The following is a 19,807-nucleotide window of genomic DNA, read 5'->3' on the forward strand; positions in this document are numbered from 1 at the left end:
ATCTTTTTGAAGCTTTGTGCTGCAGAGCTGGTGCTTCTGCAGCCTGCAGAGCCCTGTGCTGCTTGTCAGTGTTTACAGCTGAGCGACACCTGCAGCAGCTGGTACAACCACAGGGAGGCTGCGCGCTAGCACTGCCATGTAGGTACTGGCAGCCCTGAGTGCTCTGTGTAGCCGAGACAGATGTAGATCCAAGCAGATCTCTAGACCTCAGCCCATGAGTCAGGAAAAGGAACTAGATGGGGAAGAGGGAGAGCCTTCTCTACTTGGGGACAAGGACACGCCATGTGAACCAATGCCACGGAAACTATGGTCCTGGGCCAGCAGCATCAACGCCATTTGGGAACCTGCTAGAAATGTGTCTTGTAGGACCCCACCCCAGATCCACTCAATCTGAAACTTGGAGTGGAGTGGGAGCCATCTGTTTTATTTAGCAGGTTTTTCAGGAGATCCTGCAGCCTACTACAGTGCAAGAACAACTTCCCTGAGAACCTAGGGGGTTCCAGCAAACTCAGCCCCATTTTACCCATAGCTCTGATTCCTGTTCCTCCTGGCGCTCCCACCAACCCATGCCTTCTCCATCCAGCTTCAAAATCTAGACCGAGATTCACAGGCACTCCAGGTAAGTCTACCATCCTCATCTGGAGCTCTGCTGCAGCTAAGTCGCCACTCGGACTAGACTTCATAGAACAAGTCTTGTTTTTCAACCTTATTATTAGGCTGAAATCCACTTTATTTATTTATTTATTTATTTATTTTGGTTGGGCCCTCGCCGGAGGCCGGGGATTGAACTGGCGCTGCAGAGGCTGCGGGCAGCCTCACAACCCAGCGCTCAACCGCTGCGCCTCCAGGGGAGGCCCTGAAACCCACTTTAAATCACTTTCTTGTTTTTCTCATCCATTGTTTGTTAACGGCCATGGGGCTCCCTACTATCTCTCTTTTCTCTTCTAGGTCTGGTTTTGGTCTATGCAGAAAAGAAAAACATCTGAGGTTGCTACTCATGTTATCAAAGATAGAAAATTAAAAACAAAAATGAAGCATCAAAAGGGACCGGGTAAATATAGTTATGACATATTGATAAGGTGGGGTATAATCTTTCCAGTCACATTACAGAAAAATGAGAAAACATTTCATTCTTCAACATGATTTTAGGATTATATTACATTTAGTTTTTGAAAACTTATCACAGATAGGACACGGTTTTGGTGTCACATGCCAGAAACCCAAGAGGAGACAGCTGTTGGCCTGTCCCCTTCCACGCCAGAGCTCGCTTGCCTCAGCCTCCGTGCCCCGGCACATGCTCACATCTGGCAGAGCGCCAGAGGTAAGGCAGGGCATGTGTCCGCTCCACAGGCCTCCAGATGTCAGGCTGAGGTCTGCTAAGGGGCAAGGTGAGAGTGACATGAAAGTCACTCTTATGGACTTTGTGAGGAGAGGACAGGGCTTTGCTGATGTCCGTGAAAGAGGGAGACAAGTGACACTGAAAGCGCAGTAATGCGCAGGCAGCCCAGACGCAAGGAGCTAAGACAATGAACTCCTTCCCTCATATAGCACCCGGATTTGGTGAGAAATTGCTTCCAAAGAGAAGATTCAAAACAAAGGGCCAATCTCTTCAAACCAGACAGGTGCTACTTCAGATTTATGCTCAAGAATCACTAGGTGGGACTTCCAAGCTAGACAGTGCAGCCCGCCTGGGTGACAGAATCATCACTTATCTGGCTACAGGTAAGAACAGCAACGCAGCTGGTGACAGAAGAAGCTGCTTTCTGCAAGGTACCCTGCACCGCCTGCGCAACCCCACGCGCGGGCTTCCTTCCTCTCTTTGCTTACTTTATTAAACTAAGGCAGGGGCATCTGGCCAAACACTTTCTTTCCTCAGCCCTCCCACTCCTGTCTGAGCAAGCTCCGCGCACAGCTGGAGGCTCTGACAGCATATCCTTGAGAAAACTAGACAACCCCTTGATTTACTGACCCAGACCCACACCTACTCCCATTTTAGTGAGTCTGATATTGTGAATTTGATGGAATCTGGAGGGGAGATGCCCCTGCAGGTTGGGCTCACACATCTAGAGTAGGTTAACTATTTCTGAAGGGCGGTGGGAGAGTTAACTATAAATAAATCAGTTCTACTCAGGCCTCCTGTCAACTGCTTTCATTGAAGGCAGGAAAAGTACAACCATGGCTTTAAAATAGGGCTCTCATCACCCCAGTTCTCAGAAACATAGCAAACACTAAATGACCCTAAAGGGACGATTTAAGAAAGAATCAAAGAAAGAAAACAGAATATCTTTTCCAGTTGCATATCAAATTTATGCTTTTTATACTTAAGATCTTTCCCAAACTGATGAGTTCAGGACTTTGGCCATTTTGTCCTAAATTAAAACACATCTATTTCAAAGCTGCAAAATTTCATGTGATTTTCTCCTAGTCTGTAGCCTTATGAAAGACAGAGAACCAAAATTCCAATCACTTATTCTTACTGAACATTTCCTAGAGTTGCAGATAAAAGCACAGAAGTGCCACCATGTATGAATTCACATGTGTGAATCCTCCTGCAGAGGAAGCTTGTATCACCTATTTGGGAAGTGGAAATGTTTCAGCCCAGGTGAGGCTCCAAGGCACCTATAAAACTCCAGAAACCACTCAAGAGACTCTGCAGGTAGCAAAGTTGGATCCTCGCTGTTTACATGACTTGCAGGCAAGACAGAGGCACTGAGTCTCACTGTGTCCACTTTAATGAGGAGTAAAATCTATCACTTGCCCCACCTTCCCAATAGGATAAAGGACAAATAAAATACTGGATGCCAACAGCAGCATGTGAGCAAGCCTTGGAAGGGTCTAGCCTGGGCTCCCAATCTTCCCCCTTCCCTTCTTTCTTTATATATCAAGCACCTCCCATTAAGTTGTCCTTGAGTGACATTAGACTCTCCATAAAAAGGGAAGGTTCCAGGTTCCCTGCTCTACCTGCTGAGGAGTGGGGCTGAGTGCCGAGAGAAGAGAGAGAACATGTGAAGAAGCCTGGGGAGAGAACACAGGTGGAAATATGTGGAGCAGAGAGACGTGTAAAGAAAAACGGCCTGCTTGCTTCTTGGCTTTGGACTTAACACCAGGGACTAGGGGGACTCTGAGGAAAAACATGGAGTCGCGAAGGTAGAGTGAGATGGGTGAGAGACCTGGGCGGAGGCTGACAACGGCTGCCATTAGCTTGACCTGTGCTTTGATTTTGCTCCTTTCCTTCCAGGCTTGCCTGCCCTTCCTGCCCCTTCCCTATGGGTCACCGCCAGGAGGTGCCTTAGACTAGTGGCAGGCTTTGGGGCTTCAGTGTCCCTGCTTTGGGCCAACCCCATTTGCTGGGCATTTATCCACAAGGGGATGGGTAAACGGGTTGTTTCATGGGGAAACTATATCCTTTCTCTTATTCCCTGTTTATGTATAGTCGTTCTATTAAAGATCTTTGTCAGTAAGAGACTGCTGTGTCTTTATGTGGCAGGGGCGGAATCCCTTTAGAGCACAAAAGTTGGGGGCTCCAAGGTGCCCCTCCTTCTTCCCACTAACACCAGGTATTACACAGAATACCAACAAAATTCAGAAATTCCTTTAAGATGCTAAAAATTTGATAGGAAATAATACTTTTATGCATGTTCAGTGATAGAAAAGAAATCCAAATAAAAAAGCTCTAAGAGTTATGAAGGCAGATTACTTTCTGCTTAGGGGGGTCTAAGAGAACCTCATGCCACTGCAATTTGGGTAAAGCGTGGACCCCGGAAGTGACGAAGAAGGAAAATATCTCAGGGCGAGGACCAGTGAAGGCACAGAGAGGGAAAAGCATGGCGCATACAGAGGGCGCGTGTGCTGGGGGAACCTTCCACTTGAAAAATGTATACATGTGAGATCATTTTTTAGCTAGAAGAGGAGCAAAAATTCCAGTATTCAGGGCTATTGAAAGAATGGAGATCAGAATACCTAAAATATTCTTTGACCTGGAGCAAAACGGAAGGCATTTATGGTTGTTTTGTTTGATTTACCACGTGCACATAGCTGTACTTCCTCCTGGGCTCCCCTTCTCAGGAAGTATGCTGCTGCCTCCCAGCAAGGAGCTGCCCCCTGAGGTCTCTACACCCCTCTATTACAGGACTTCTTACCCCATGGTTGTTTTCCTTCCTTACTGGCTTCCCAAGTTAGAGAAGAGTCCCTCTGAGGGACATGTCTTCTTTTTCTGCATCCTCAGCCCAGAATGGAGTGCCTGACACACAGTAGCCACTAATTAAACGTTGGAGAAAAAGAGGGAGAGAGGGAGGGTCCGACATGAAGATGGCGGCAGTACACAGCAGTATGCACAGAAGGGAGAATCCAGAGATGAGGAGAGTGAGGAATAGGATGAGAACAGAGAAGCGTCTGTCTGGCTGTTCTCTCCCTGTGAAAGCCTTCAGTCTACGAGCTGGAGACCAGCATGCTCCAGAGCAGCCAGGAGGCAGTATGGCTGGGCAGCCCCCAGAGCTTCAGGCCTTATCTGGAGAAAGAAGGTGTGGCCACTGCCTCCAGTGAGCTGCTACCTCCCAGGTGCTGCTGCCTGTGACACCTTTGGGCAAAGAAGCAGAGAGCAGCTTCTGATCACCCCATTTCTCTACTAGAAACACCCAGGGGCCTCAGCTGCAGCCTTGAGCAAGTGATGGTGGCCACGGGTGATACCTCTACATCAACTCTGCTGATTATTCTCCTCAGTGGGTGATGGATATGCTAAATGAAATGGTCTGCAGAAAACACTGAGCACAGTCCCTGGTAGAGAGTAAGCACTCAAAATACGAGCTATTATTATTAAGTTGTTTACAGAGCCTCTCCAAGAGTTGTAAGCATTACAACTGCAAAAGTCATCAGGAAGTCTGATTTCCAACAAGACCCAGACCTCACCATTTATCTCTGGAATAAACAAACATACTGTCTTCCCTAAGCACATTTAAAACAAGCTAGAATCTGCTTGCCTCCGTATTTCTCACTTTCGTCATCATTGCAAATTGAAGCTGGCCTTACGGGGCCCCCATGTATAAACAGCACACTCACTCTTAGAAAGCTAGAATTCAAATGACCTTACAACTTCAGTACATTTTCCTTTCTTCCATCCTAACAGCTGGGCCATGCCTGACATGGCGCGGACTGGAATTCACTTACCACGGTGGGAGGGTCATTCCATTCTTCATAGGAGATGGCGGCATATGGGTAGATCCGGTCATTGATAATCTGCAGGGTGGCCAGAGCAATGGCTTTAATTGACTGGAAGTATGCTTCCCAGAACCATCGTGCCTGCAAAGAAAACAGCACTTATTCAGTGAGAGACTGGAAGAGCTAGGTGCTCTGTCACAGGCAGCTCTGGGTCTGGGTAATTGCTTTATTCCCAAAGAACAAGGAGCCTATAGCAAATGCCCCCTGCTGTTTGAGGAAATGCACACTGGATTCAATTTAGACATAAGAGAAACTATGTGAGGATGAAAATATCGATGTGTTATACCAGAGTAAGTTTATAGTTCTTTGATATAAATATATATGATACATAAGTGCTCAGATCTTAAGTATATACTAATATACACATACTCTTGTAATTAATATCCGAAGACACAGAACATTCCAGCACCCTGGGAGATTTCCTATGCTGCTTCCCTGTCACATCTCACCCTGCTACAAGTAATCGTTCCTGTGATTTTTATGTGCACACTACTGAATCTCACACAAATGCAGTATTTAATTCAGCTTGTAACAAGGTTCAGTTTTCCATCTTCTGTTCTTTGAGAAATTTTATGCAAGATTGGCATTATTTCTTTCTCAAAAGGTTAAGAAGAATTCACCAAAAAGCCATCCAGTACAGGTGATTTTTGGTGTGAGGTTTTAAATATGGACTTTCCTCCACAGACATAGGAAAGTTTTGTAAGTAGTTTTCGTGAGTAGTTATTTTTAGGGAATATGCTCATTTCATCGAAATTGTTAAACTTACTGAACTGAAAGTGTGTATTAACATCATTAAATGCCTATAGAATATAGCAGTACACCTCTTTACATTCCTGGTGTTGATAATCTATGCTTTCTCTTTTATTTGATCAATCTTTAGAGGTTTACTAATTTTAATAATCTTTTCAAAAAACTAACTTGTGGTTTTGCTGATTTTCTTTATCACATGCTTCTTTTTTGTTCATTTCTGCCTTTATCATTATTATTTCCTTCTATTTTGAGGGACTTTAATTAGCCTTACATTTAGCTTCTTGAAACTGAAGTTTAGATAACTGATTTCCATCTTCCTTCATTGCTAATATATGCCTGTAAAGCTATAAATTTACTTCTATGCACTATTTTAAAATGCATCCTGTGAATTTACATGTCATTTTTATTATAATTTATGTAAAAAAATCTAATTTCCATTGTGATGCTTATTTGACCCATGGGTCAATTACAAGCACAGTGTTTAAGTTCCAAACATTTAGGGATTTTTCATTTGTATATTTTTGTTACTAATTTCTACTTAGATTGCACTGTGGTTAGAGAGCATACGTGTTATTTCAATACTTTGCAATTTATTTAAACTTGATTCATGACCCAGCACCTTGCTTATTTTTGTAAATGCTCAGTGCCCATTTTAAAATAATGTGTATTCTGCAGCTGATGGGTAAAATGTTCTCTCTGTTCCAAGTAGGACAAGTAGGACAAGTTATTAGTGTTGTCTAAATAATCTACATCCTTACACTGATTTTTTCCATCTTCTGTGTGTATATGTGTGTATACCTGTGTGTTTACTCCTCATACTCTTATTTTCAAATTTGTGCCTTAAAAGCTTATCACAGGATTATCTCTTGTAAATAGCACAGAAATGGATTTGAATATTTAACATTGGATCCCATCCAAAAATCTTTGGCTTCCAATTTTACATACAGTCCATTTATACTTTCAAGTGTAATGTGGCAGAGCTGAAGCATATGATCACTCTATCTGCTTCACCTCTTCTTGGTTCCTTTCTTTCACCTTTCTGGCCTTTGGAATTAGTCAAATTTTATAGCTGTTGTATATTCATTAGCTTACTGGTTATTCTGTTCTCGCTCCTAGCAATTTAACAGCACTGACGTATAGATTACCCTTCAAATCAGTCATTTAACAACTTATCAAATCAAGCAAGAACCTTCATTTGTCCTCTGCTGTCTGTTGTGCTACTCACGTATTTTTTCAACATACTTTTAACCCCATAAAAGATACCATTAACCACAGATTTTAACCACAGATTCTCGTTTTCATTTGCCATAGTTGCCCTTTCTGATACTCTTCATTCCTTCACTCACATCTGAACTTTCATCTCAAATGATCTCCCTGCTACATAAAGAACTTTGCTATTTGCTGTCCACTGACAGCAATGTTCTCTGTGTTCATTTGTTTGAAAGTTCCTCCCCTCCTACCTCACCCCTGGGTCTCCATTCATTTTCGAAGGATATTTCTGCTGGGTAGAGAATTCTAGGTCAGCAACAATCTTTCTTCCACACATCAAAATAAAATTCCACTGTCTCTGCATATCAAAATAAAATTCCACTCTCTTCTGCCGTCATCCAACTATAAATCAGCTAATAAATCAGCTGTCAGTGCCATTGTTGATCTTTTAGAAATAAAATGTTTTAATTTCTGACTGCATTTATCATTTCTCTGTCTTTGGCTCATACCAGTTTAACTACGATGTGCACTACAGGGCCCTCTGAACACATCCCACTAAGTTCCAGTATGGAACTTTTTTAACCCGTGCTTTGAGGCCTGTACTGTTTTGGAAAACTCTTGGTCTGTATTTCTTTAAACAATGGTTAGGTCACACTTTCTTCTTCTAGGATTCCAAGTACATGCAGATGTGAAATGGTTTCACCATGCCCCATGTGTCTCCTATTGTCTTTTCTGTACTTTTTCCCTCTGTGCTTCAATTTCTCTGCTATTTTTCCCCCAGTTCAGTAACCCTCTAAGCTGAGAGAGTGTATCTAAACTGTTAAATCACATATTGAATTCTTCATTTCTGAGTCTGTATCTTTCAGTTTCAGATTTTCCATTTGTCTTTTTTAAAAGTAGATTTCATATCTTTGTTGAAATTCTTCTGTTTTATTGAACATAGTGCCTGACTGAAAAATACAACATCTAAATCACCTGTGGGTCTCTTTCTGCTATCTGTGTTTTCTCTTCATGTTGGTCATCTGACTTCATTTCTAGTAGGCCTTTTAATTTTTCATTGGATTCCAGACATTAAAGGCTCAGATCCTCTTCCTAACAGAGTATAAATATTCTCTGCAGGCACAGAGAGTGCAGTCAGACCACTTCCATGCCGCAACTGGTTCGTTTTAAGTTTTTTTCCTCAGTTTTCCCTTAGTTTTAAGGTGTGGCCCTTGGGACCTTCAAATAAAGTCTGGGCTATGTCGCAAGATGCTCCATCTCAACAGGCTTCAAACACTGACCTATACCTCACCATGGGCCCATATATGGTGCTGGAACATGTGCAAAGCTTGTTTAGCTGCCTGTTGCTTCTCTCTGCAGGATTCTTGGAGACTTGCTCTGAGGCTAAGTACCTAGGAGTTGGCAAACATCTCAAGAGAAGCCTGTATGTCCATTTTTTGCAGACTTCTCTATGGTTTCCCAATTCCCAGATTCTTTGGTAGCTCCCAAGTCCAAACTCTAAGCTCTGTGTGACTGCTTGCTGCTTTGTGCCAGGACTGCATACCCTTGAACTGTGAATGAGAAAGTGCTCTCAGCTACACAATGACGTGTTTCCTTTCTGTCAGAAACCACAGCCCTTCAAGTGTTGACTGCATTGCTCTCCAATGCCTCTAAACTGCTATTTAATCTAAGCTTTTTATACTTTTTTGGACAGTATTATTCCATGCCAGCAACTCGGTCAAGGTCTAAGATAGTCTTTTGAAAGGAGACAACTTCCTTTGCAAACAGAGTTTAAACTCAGTTTCTACAAAGCAGGGTAAAGGTGCTCGTCTATGTCTATATGGGCTCTCCAGCTTCACCAGACCTCTGATTCCATTAGAAACCCTGGGCTTAGGACATACATAAGAGGGTAAACATGAAATTTTAAACTAAGCCAACTGGAAACATAACCGATAAGAGGCAGGAAAAAGAAGATACTTTTAGTTTAGGCTTGTGGACTTTGGTTCTGATTCCTCTGTTAGTTTCCTGTATTAGTTAAAACTTAGGCTAACTTCTGAGTAGCGTGACTACCATTCTCTCCGTGAATTACAAGAAGGTAAAGCATCATGAGACTTTCTCCTACTCAAGCACAGCTGAAACACAAGTCTAACTTCCAAGGGCCTCTGACTTGAGCTGTCCTGTGGCTTGTCGTCTGGTGGCAGCCTGGAGGCTGCTGCCGCTGTGTCCGTGTGCCCTATTTGTTCCAGCTCTTTCCCGCTGAAAGCCATGGCACTGCTCTCCCTCCATCACCCAGTCAAAATACCTAACATTTCATGAGACCCGGAAGAACTGACTTCTCTGTGAAATCCCAAACAGAAATCCCTCCATACTATAAAATCCCATAGCACTTATATCCTCGCCCTGCTAAGTCAGTTATAGACTGTTCTGTGACTGCATTACCGTTATTTCAGATGACTGATTTCCTCTGTCCAGCCAGACTATGAATTCCTGGGTTTAGAAACCGGCATGTTTTAATTAGCATCTCTGCAGATGTTAGAATGTTCTACCTACTGCAAAGCACTTCTGTACGGAAGATCCCATCTACTTTCTATGACCAGCTCATCTCCTACTTGGGGGAGATGCAAGTTTCATTTCAGATGTGGGGAAAATGCAACAAAGATATGAAGTGGCAGAATCGCAACTCAAATCCATCGTTTCTAGCTCTTAATCCACACTTTTCCCACCCCATTCTAGAGGAGTAAAAGTCCCAGCACAATGTCAGCTTTAGAAACAGTCCTTCTTCAGGAAACAAAAAGGTATAAAAATGTGCTAAGCATGAGCCCACACATAAACACACATCTTAAATATCTACCTTTTCTCCACAAATGGGTTCATCATGCATTCTTTTATCTTAAGTCATATTCCAATTAAACCACACTCAAACCTAAGCACTCCCAAATTTCATGCTTATGCTGATCGGCAGGGAGAGGGCAGCCTCGAGCCTCAAAGGGGCCACGGGAAACAATGACTGGTAACAAATGCACTTAAAATGCCAGCCCGAGGGACAGCTGTAGGGTGGAATCTCTAATTTAAAATGATTCAAATCATCTCATTCTGTCCACCAAAACACACTTCACCAGGAAAGGAAGCAAGCTTTGCCAGTAATCACAGCTCAAATGTCTCAGCCTGAGGATAAGTGAACTTCACCGACTTAATTGTTTCTACAGGTCCTCTAACACCTTGAAGTGTTTAGAATGCAGTGTAATTTACAGCCCCTCCAGGACCTGAGGCCAGCAGAGAGGAAAGAGTTTTCAGCTACGCTGGGGACACAAGAAAGCACCACTATTCTCATCCAGAGAGTAAATGTAAATGCTTATTATTCTTGGGTTTCTATACACACACACACACACGCACACACACGCGCACGCGCACACACACACACACACACCCATGGGCCACATTTATCTCTGAGAAGTTTAAGCTAGGGATTCTTCTTCTGTGGCTGTGCCAATCTCCCAGTCACTCTAGCCTGTGGAAGCTACACAGCTGAAGAGTGAAGTCACATGAATTGGCTACACCAATAACCTTGAACAAAGCATTTCAACTGTCTGCCGTCGTTTTATACAACATGCAAACTTCAAAACATGAGAACCAAGAGGCCTGATGACATTTTCAAACATGAGAATCATAATGTTCCTGAAGGGTAAGGAGTTGGTTAAGCTAAAACTATCACAAGCAAATAGGTACTTCCAACTGAAACTGGCACTTTAGCTGACACATCAACTCAATATGGTTAATCGCTTTGATTTTCAGTAACAGAGCCAACAGGGTCACCAGTAACAAATGTTGAAAGGAAGCAAGTGAAGGATGGAGAAGGGCTATGAGCATCCTGCAGAATTTGAAGTTGCTGAGCCTCTATGCTTTGTGAAACTGTCTGACGGGACCCTGGCCCTGCTCAGGGGACTGTGAGGATGCAGCGCGCGGGCACTCACAAAGCTCCCTGCTGGTGCTGGTGCCGCACAAACAGAAGTGCGAGTGCTATCCTCCCCAGCCTGCCCCTGAGTGTCTCTGTCACGTATCAACACTGTCTGGGGGTGGGAGCGGGGAAGGGAAAGAGGAGAGCTAGGATGGGATTCCAGTGTTACAATTCACTCATCTCCATTCCTGAAGGAAGTAAATAAAGCCAACTAATCAGAAGATAGAATTAGAAGTAGTAAAAACACATCAAAGGAGATGACAGAATTTTATACTGATAACATGGCCCTTCTAGTTGGATCGCTACATTTCCAAGCAAGAGGACAGCACTTGAGTGAGAACGAAGGAGAGTGGGAATATACCTGGAGTGCTCACCAGCGCCTCCAGGCTGGAGCACAGCACCTGTCAACGGGGCGCTTGCTACAGGAGCCTGTGCAGCAGCCCCTCACAGGTGCAGGTCACAGGGCACCCCAGGCATAGAGCAATACAGAGGGAAGACCATGGAAGACACAGTGAGGAGACACCCCTCAAAGGCCAAAGAGAGAAGAATCCAACCCTGGTAACACTGTGACCTTGGACTTTCTATTTCCAGAACTGTGAGGAAAAAAATGTTTGTTGCTGAAGGAAAAAGAAAAAGAAAGCCCTTATGATGAGGGTAGAAAAAACCATGAGAGCAAATATGGAAGCTCAAGTAATAATCTTTAAATAAATAAAATCCAAACTATTATATTCAAGCAATACCTGCTGAGATTGTACAGGCACATAAGTAGACATACCACACACACATCGCGCATTAGCAGAAGAGAGCTCTTCCCCTACCCCCACTTCCCACAGTCCAGATTATTCTTGTGATAGACTAATACTCATCCACCCAACACTCACCACCTCCAATCATCGTAACGAACAAAACCAACTTAAAATACTATATTTCCTGGCCTTTCCTGCAGCAATGGATGGTCACATAACACAGCATTGGCATCGAGGTATTGTCCCTGGATATATGAATTTTCATAAATAAGAAGATAAAGTCTTGCTACAAGTCTTTTGGCTTTCTTCCTTGGATTTCCCACTTCTGCATACCTGGAATAGACATGGCTGTCTGGAGGTGAAAGAAAAGTATTGTAATTGGGTTAAAAAGCCAGCTTGCTGAAGGTGACAGCACAGAATACAGAAAGAACCCTGCTTCCCAGTGCCACCACTGAGTCACTGTACGTGCCCTGTATTATCTATGCCTGGATCCCTCTTGATGTGAGAAAATAAGCCCTCATTTTATTTAAGCAATGGCTAGTGGAGTCTTGTTTTATATCCAGTGAAATATATTTTTGATACTGTCATCTTATGTAAAGAACGTAATATGAATTTCATTTCCTTAAACACAAAAATCAATGCAACGAAATGATAGGGTTTTATATATGGAAGACTTAAGAGAATCAGCAAGAAATATGCAAAGTAATTATAGAATCCAGGAAGGTAGAAAATTATAAAATATACGTTTAAAAAGCAAAGAAAGGAATATACATAATAAAAGCAAAAAATGGGCAAAAAATCTGTACAGAAGACGGCTCATCAAAGAAAATACACAAATGCCAATAGGTATATGAAAAGAGGCTCAGCATACATCATTAGGAAATTTCAAATTAAACAAGATACCACTACACAGTTATTAGAATGGGCAAAATCCAAAGCACCGACAAACCAACTGCTAGCAAGGATGTGTAACAGCAGGAACTCTCATCTGCTGCCACTGGAAATGCAAAATGGCAGAGTCACTTTGGAAGACAGTTGGCAGTTTCTTGCAAAACTAAACATACTCTCACCACACAATCCAGCAATTGCACTCCGTGGTTTTATTTAAAGGAATTGAAAATCTTTGTTCACACAAAGAACTTACACAGACATTTATAGCAACTTTATTCATAATTGCCAAAACTTGCAAACAACTCACATATGCTTCAGTAGCTGAATGAAGAAGTAAACTGTGCTCCATTTAGACAACCAAGCCTTATTCAGCACTAAAAAGAAATGAGTCGTGAAAAGCCATGAAAAGACATGGGGGGGAGGGGTACTTAAATGCATGGTACTAAACAAAAGAAACCCATCTGAAGAGGGTCCATATTAAAGTTCTCGTCACAAGAAAAACAATATTTGTAACTATGTGTGATGATGAATGGTAAGTAGACTTAATCATGGTAACCATGTCACAAATATCAAATCATTATGTTGTACCCCTGAAACTAACATAATGTTATCAATGCCAATCATACCTTAATTTCAAGAAGTGCTGGGGAGGATGTGGGGAGAGAGGAACCCTAATTCAGTGTTGGTGGGAATGTAAATGCATGCAGCCAACCTGGAAAGTGATCCAGCTTTACCTTAAAAAACTAAAAATGGAAATAACATATGACCCAGCAAGCTTTAGGTCATCCATCCAAAGAATATGAAACCATCGTTTCAAAAAATTATACACTCTACAATGTTTAGTACAGCACTATTCACGACAGCCAGGGCATGGAAGCTACTTAAGTGCTCACGGGTAGAGGGCTGGACTCAGAGCAGGTGGCTCAGCCACACCACGGGGTGCTCCTCAGCAATGAGGAAAGATGAAACGCTACCATGACAGCAAAATGGAAGGCGCTTGAGGAAATTCTGTGTAGTAAGGCATATCAGAAATATAAACACAAGTATTACATGTTTTCATATGTAAGTAAAACAAGAAATCATCACAGGTGAACTGGCAAAATCATAGACTAGCTGACATTTGTAAACAAAATGTGGTTGCTGAGGTGAGGGAGGAAAGGTCACTGGATAGAATGTATGGAGCCGGGGGAAGGACACAAGATGAAGCAGGATGCTGGGGGCAGGGTGGCTGGGGCTAGGGAGAGAGGTTTAGAAAGGTGAGAGAAGGGCCTCCCTGGTGTTGCGGCAGGTTGAGCAGCGCTGTGAAGCTGTCCGCAGCCTCTGCAGCGCGGGTTCGATTCCTGGCCAGCCAGGTAGATTCCTGGCATGGTAGGCCTTTCCTGTCTCGCCCGCTGCTCCCCTCAGCAGTGTCTTCGGTCCGTCTGCCTGTTCTGCTCCCAACTCTGTCTCTGGTGAATCCTCTCACCCTCCCGCGCCTTTGTCCTGTACCCCAGTTCTTGTATAAATAAATCTTTTTAAAAAAAGAAAGAATAGAGACCAGGAATGAGACATACGGAAAAGTTAAGGAAGGAAAGAGAGTCACAGAAGTTAATAAGAGAGAGAATATAACAAATGACAAAGATCAGTAGCTGTGAGGGGCTGGAGAGAGGGAGCACAGAGCACAGGATTTATAGGGCAGTGAAACCACTCGTTTGAGAGGGCAATGGTAGACACGTACCATTATGCATTTGTCAAAATCCACACAATGTACGACACTAAGAGTGAGCCCCAGTGTAAATTACGGACTTGGGGTGACGACACTATCTATGTCTGTGCAGGTGTGACTGTGACAGGCACTGCAGAAGCTGGCAATGGGGTAGGTTGCGTATCTGCAGGGGAAGAGTCTAGAGAAACACTCCATACCCTGCTCAATTTTACTTTAAAAATGCTTTAAAAAATAAAGTTTGTTAATTGTTTCATTGTTAAAATTTTTTCATTAATTTTTTTAAAATCTTATCTGTACATCAAGGTTTATCTACTGCTTATGACTACACTGAGTCAGCACCTATTCTTCACCCCATTTTTTTTCAGGAGGGTTGTAAGGAGCTAATCTTCCCAGCTAAACTAAAAACTCTGGGCTGCTAGACCCACAATACAAGGAAAAAAAATTTTAAAGATTTATTTATTTATGCATACAAGAACTGGGGTACAGGCCAGAGTTGTGGGGGGGGGGGTGAAAGGATTCACCAGAGACAGAGTGGGGATCAGAGCAGGCAGATCAACAGAAACACACTGCTGAGGAAAACAGCAGGTGACTCAGGAGAGGTCTGTTGCGCCATGTAGATTGCTCCCTGGCCAGCCGGGGGACAGAACTCACGCTGCAGTGGCTGCGGAGAGCTTCATAGGTTGCATCTTAACCCCTTGTGCCACCAGGGAGGCCCAATACAAAGAAAAATTAACCAGTCCCACCAAAGAGCAAAGATTGAAGAAACAGGCCCATGCACTCTTCAGTTCTTTATACTGGGACCCTGCAGTTCCTCTAGAGTAAGGTCTATGCATCATGGAAAACTGGAGTGGATTAAGGAGACAGAACGTCATCCTCACTGTTACACTCCATCTTCCCAAAGGCGGCGACAAAGCGGGACTAGACTTGGCTTAACCCTGAGGGATCTATTTTAAGCTGAGTTGCTCCAGGGGAACAGCTGAGGCTCATTTTAAATGCAGCCACTGCCCAGTGCCAGATCTAATGCACCCCTCCTTAGTGAAGAAATTTTTGCTCCTCTCCTAGGTCTTATAAAAGGGCCCAATAATTATTCCCAGGAATTAATCCCACGTAGGATTTAACCTCAATTTTATTTTTACCTTATTTCACATTTCTAGTCATCATATTAGAATTTAGAATCCACAGTAGGTTTGTTGTTATTTTATCTTATTTAAAATAGTCTCTACCCAGCTAGCATGCAGGTAGTGGAAAGAAAAAGAAATCACCTTAATATTAACAAACACAGTTCTGGGAGTCTGTGCCATATAAAGGGACTTTCGCTCCTCAGAGAGGAGTCCTTCTTTGGACTTTGAGAACTTTCTCACAACCTTTCCTCTTGGCTGACAGCAGACTACTTACTCCTTTCAATCTAACTTTCTCCACTCCTAGCAGTCTTGTTAACCATCTCTTAACCACCCAAATTTAATCCCATCTTCTGGCAAAGCAATGAAAATGTCTTGAAACAGTGATGTTGGAAAAATCTTTCAGGAAAACTCTTCCTTACAAGCTGCCAAGAATGTCTGAAGGACTCAGCATCAGTCCCATCCAGCATGAAAAGTTGAATACACTACAACTTCCCTTTGTGCAGCTTACTTTCTGGGAGTTCTAGATCTCATTCTTACATGCAAAAGTATGAGTCACACAAAGGTTAGGAAAACAAGCAAGTACATGAACCAGCACTCAAGTCCTATTCTGAACAAAACTGGCTGGAAAATACCCAGAGGCCCAAATGTAAGCACATGTCATCCAATTCGAAGCAAAGATTTCCTTCTGTTCATCTCGTCTCAGTATTTGTATTTATGAGGACTGATTAAGGAATGAATGTGGACGTAGCTCCACATGCGGGTACTCAAGAATACGCACAGCATTTAATCCTCAGTGATCACAAAATAGAAGGAAGAGGTCTGAGCGAACAATCCACAGAAGTACTTTCTGATGGAAAAATACCCTGCGCCGTGAAGTTCACAATAGCTTTTCATGAGACAAGCTGCTTCTTCAAGGGTCAATATGATGTACTTACAAACTTTTTACAGGCTCATGTAGCATCAGATTATATGGTCGGTTCCTCTAAAGGGTGTAAAAACCTAAGTTATCATTAGAGAAAAGACACAGAGAAAGAACTAGAATATGGGACAAAGAGGGCCTCCCCAGTAGTGCAGCAGGTTGAGCGAAGTGCTGTGAAGCTGTCCGCAGCCTCTGCAGCGCAGATTCGATTCCTGGCCAGCCAGGGAGATTCCCACATGGTGCAGCAGACCTCTCCTGTCTCACCCACTGCTCCCCTCAGCAGTGCTCTCAGTTGGGCTGCCTGTTCTGCTCCCTGCTCTGTCTCTGGTGAATCCTCTCACCCTTCTGTGCCTCTGGCCTATACCCCAGCTCTTGTATAAATAAAATAAAATCTTAAAAAAAAAAAATATGGGACAAAGAAAGGCAAGTAACGAATTGGGGATTTCAAATTTCTTTCTTTCTTTGAGCCATGAACTAGGATTCAGAATAGGAGCCGTTTGCAATTAGGTGGAAAACAGAGAATGAAGACAAGAGAAGCAGCCTATAAGCCATCGTAGTCGGCCCAGAGATGCCCCCCCACCTCCAAAGACATCCTTTTCGGTGTAAAAGGCAACTGTTCCTGGGGAAAGGCTGAGAAAAGTGAACTGAATGATGCAGGTCATTGTGCTGCCCACATTTCTGATGCCATCATCCTCGTCACCATCACCACCTGACACTCCCCCTAGAGGAATGGAAGTCTCATGCAGGCAGAGATTTTCAACGTTTTGATTAGCTGGTTAATTCGATTAACCTATCCCAGCACTCAGAACCTTGGAAAAAACAGGAGCTCAATAAACACCACTGATTAATCTAAGCATCTGCTATGTACCAGGCACTACCTTAAGTGCTTCATTTACATTAATTTATTTCAATTTTCCCAACCAAGGACAGTATCCCCATTTTACAGATGACAAAACAGAGCCACTGAAAGATTCATGAAAGGGCTTATTGACCCTGCTCCTTATTGGTTTAACTCTGGTAGGAGGGCATGCACTGAGGGGGGCGGACGGTGCAGCCTAAGAGTGGAATCCAGTCAATGACCCTTTGACCCAACTTTTCCAGAAACCTCTCTTTGCCCACCGTAGTCCCATATGCTTTTAGTCAATGTAGCCGAAGCATTTAAACTCTGCCCCAACACAGTGGGGCAAGACCTGGTAAAAGTTTACCTTGAATGATGTTGGAAAAACCTTCTGAGAATATCCCTATGACCAAGAAATTTCTTTTTTTTTTTTTTCAAAATTTTTTTTTTTATAGAGGCATGCTCTATTTATTTGTTTGCTGGTTTGTTTTGTTTATACATGCACTGGGCACAGTCAGAAGCGCGGGAGGGTGAGAGAATTCACCAGAGCCAGAGCGGGGAGCAGAGCAGGCAGAGGGACCGAAGTACACTGCTGAGGGGAGCAGCGGGCGGCAGGAGAGGTCCGCGCGCCATACGGGACCCGCCTCCGGTGGCCGGGGAGCAGCCGGGGATCGAGCCGGCCGCGGGCAGCTTCGCAACCCAGCGCTCAACCGCTGCGCCACCGGGGAGGCCCCCTATGACCAAGAAATTTCCTAGACATTTGGGGAGTAGTTGTCTGGACGACACAACATCCGCCTCCACCCTTGGTCTCTTTCCTTGGTTACTATAATACAGTTAAGAGTCAGTCCCTACTAGGGGCTTTAAAAGCAAACGGAGGATAAAGTGGGGCACTTTAAGGCAAGTGACTGGTCCAAGTCGCACGCTAAGAAGCTGTGAAAAGGGACAACGGCGGAGGCACATACCTGTCCCCCCACCTCTTGCGCCTGCCCAGTGCTCAGATGGACCTTCCTCTGAGAGTGAGGCTGTAGGGTAAGATAAAAAGTATCCGCTTTTCTGCCCTCCCACCATTAGGATAGATGAGGGAACTCTGCAGTCCTGAATGCATGTCTGATGGCGGGCACCTGGAGTAGGGTGTGGGCACGCGTAGATGGGATTCACCTGGGCTGAGACTGGGCTTTTAGAGGCGGCGGTGCCGGGATACCAGAAGAAGCCGAGAGCAGAGAAGCAGAGAGAAAGCCGGAGAGCCCAGATAGAGTGAAGACTTGCTGGGGGCTGGGAGGCCTGCCAGCCTCCAGACCCCCCAGAGCCCCTGACTGCTGTGTACCTGGTAATCCCAATAAAAGCCTGCACAAGCCACTGAGGGTTCCAGGACTCTCTTTCCTCCTTTACCCCGTCTGCATGGGATCATAGAAAATCTGCTCAGTGTTCTTGTCCTGCCCTTACAGAGGCTCAGCTCAGTTCCCTTGAGAGTTACTTCATCACCTGAAAAGTAGCTTATCTGCTCACATCAAAGAAATTACTTCTTAAAAATGAACCTCATCTCTCAGCTACAACAATGTAAAAAAAGTACATTAGTAATGTCAACAAGTCTGCTATAGAAAAGCAAAGCAGAGTACAAGGGAAAAGGCAAAATAGTCAACGCAACACAGGTGAGGCCTCCCTGCCAGGCTCCCCAGTAAACGATGCACGCAGTAGGGGTGGTGTCCAGGGCAGTCACCTCACAAATTCTGAGTTTAGTCTAAAAAGCCAGTACTCAGTGTTTGGCGTGAAGTGGAATAAGGTGGTTCTGAAAGCATCACTCTTCACAGCTCTCAATCACTCCCAACCTTACAGTATTACTGTGGCTTTCACCTGGGTAAGGAGCTAAATACAGGGCTACACAAAAACACCTCAGGAATAGGTTGCACAGTAAGGAGTCACTAAATGACACCACTGACTGTGGCTCTTGTCCCTTAAGTAGATACTGTTCTGGGCTGAACTGTGTCCATGTGACCCATGGATGGTCGTGTGGTGAAGCCTTAGCACCCCCATAACGGCATTTGAAGACAAGGCCCTTAGAGGTGGTTAACAGGAGGCCTGCAGGGCAAGCCTTAATCCGACCTGACTGATGCCATTGCAGAAGGGAATGTGGACAACATGGGAGGGGGCAGCAGGGGGTGGCCATCTGCAAGCCAAGGAGAGAGGGTTTGCATCTGGATCTTGGCCTTCTAGTTTCCAGAACTGAGAGAAAACACACTTCTGCTCCTCAAGTCACCCAGACTTGCTTAGCTAGAGTCCTGGCAAACCAATACAGATCCCAGGAGACGTCACACACCTCCTCCTTCGGGACCCAGCTGTGCAAGCGCAGGGACCACAGCCTTCCCGGCTCTGATACCACGGTGCCCTAACCCCAACAGGGGCACTTTACAGATATTTTAGATGACCATAATGGTTCAAAAGGCACTCCATGCAAAGAAAAATAAAATTTTAAAAATAGATTT

The 19,807-nt window shown here is 44.1% G+C and overlaps 1 protein-coding gene across 1 annotated transcript in view; it reads right to left on the minus strand.

The window, feature by feature from the left end:
• Positions 1 to 19,807, minus strand: part of EXT2 (exostosin glycosyltransferase 2) — a gene marked incomplete at its 3' end in the record, with an annotated part of 111,147 nt that overhangs the window by 57,445 nt on the left and 33,895 nt on the right. Inside the window, exon 7 of the mRNA XM_084230598.1 lies at positions 5,164 to 5,295. Within this exon, the coding sequence (XP_084086724.1) occupies positions 5,164 to 5,295 (132 nt within the window). The remainder of the gene's footprint in view (positions 1 to 5,163; positions 5,296 to 19,807) is intronic.

This window comes from Talpa europaea, assembly GCF_964194135.1.
Source record: "Talpa europaea genome assembly, chromosome: 1".
NCBI classification, from domain to species: Eukaryota; Metazoa; Chordata; class Mammalia; order Eulipotyphla; family Talpidae; genus Talpa; species Talpa europaea.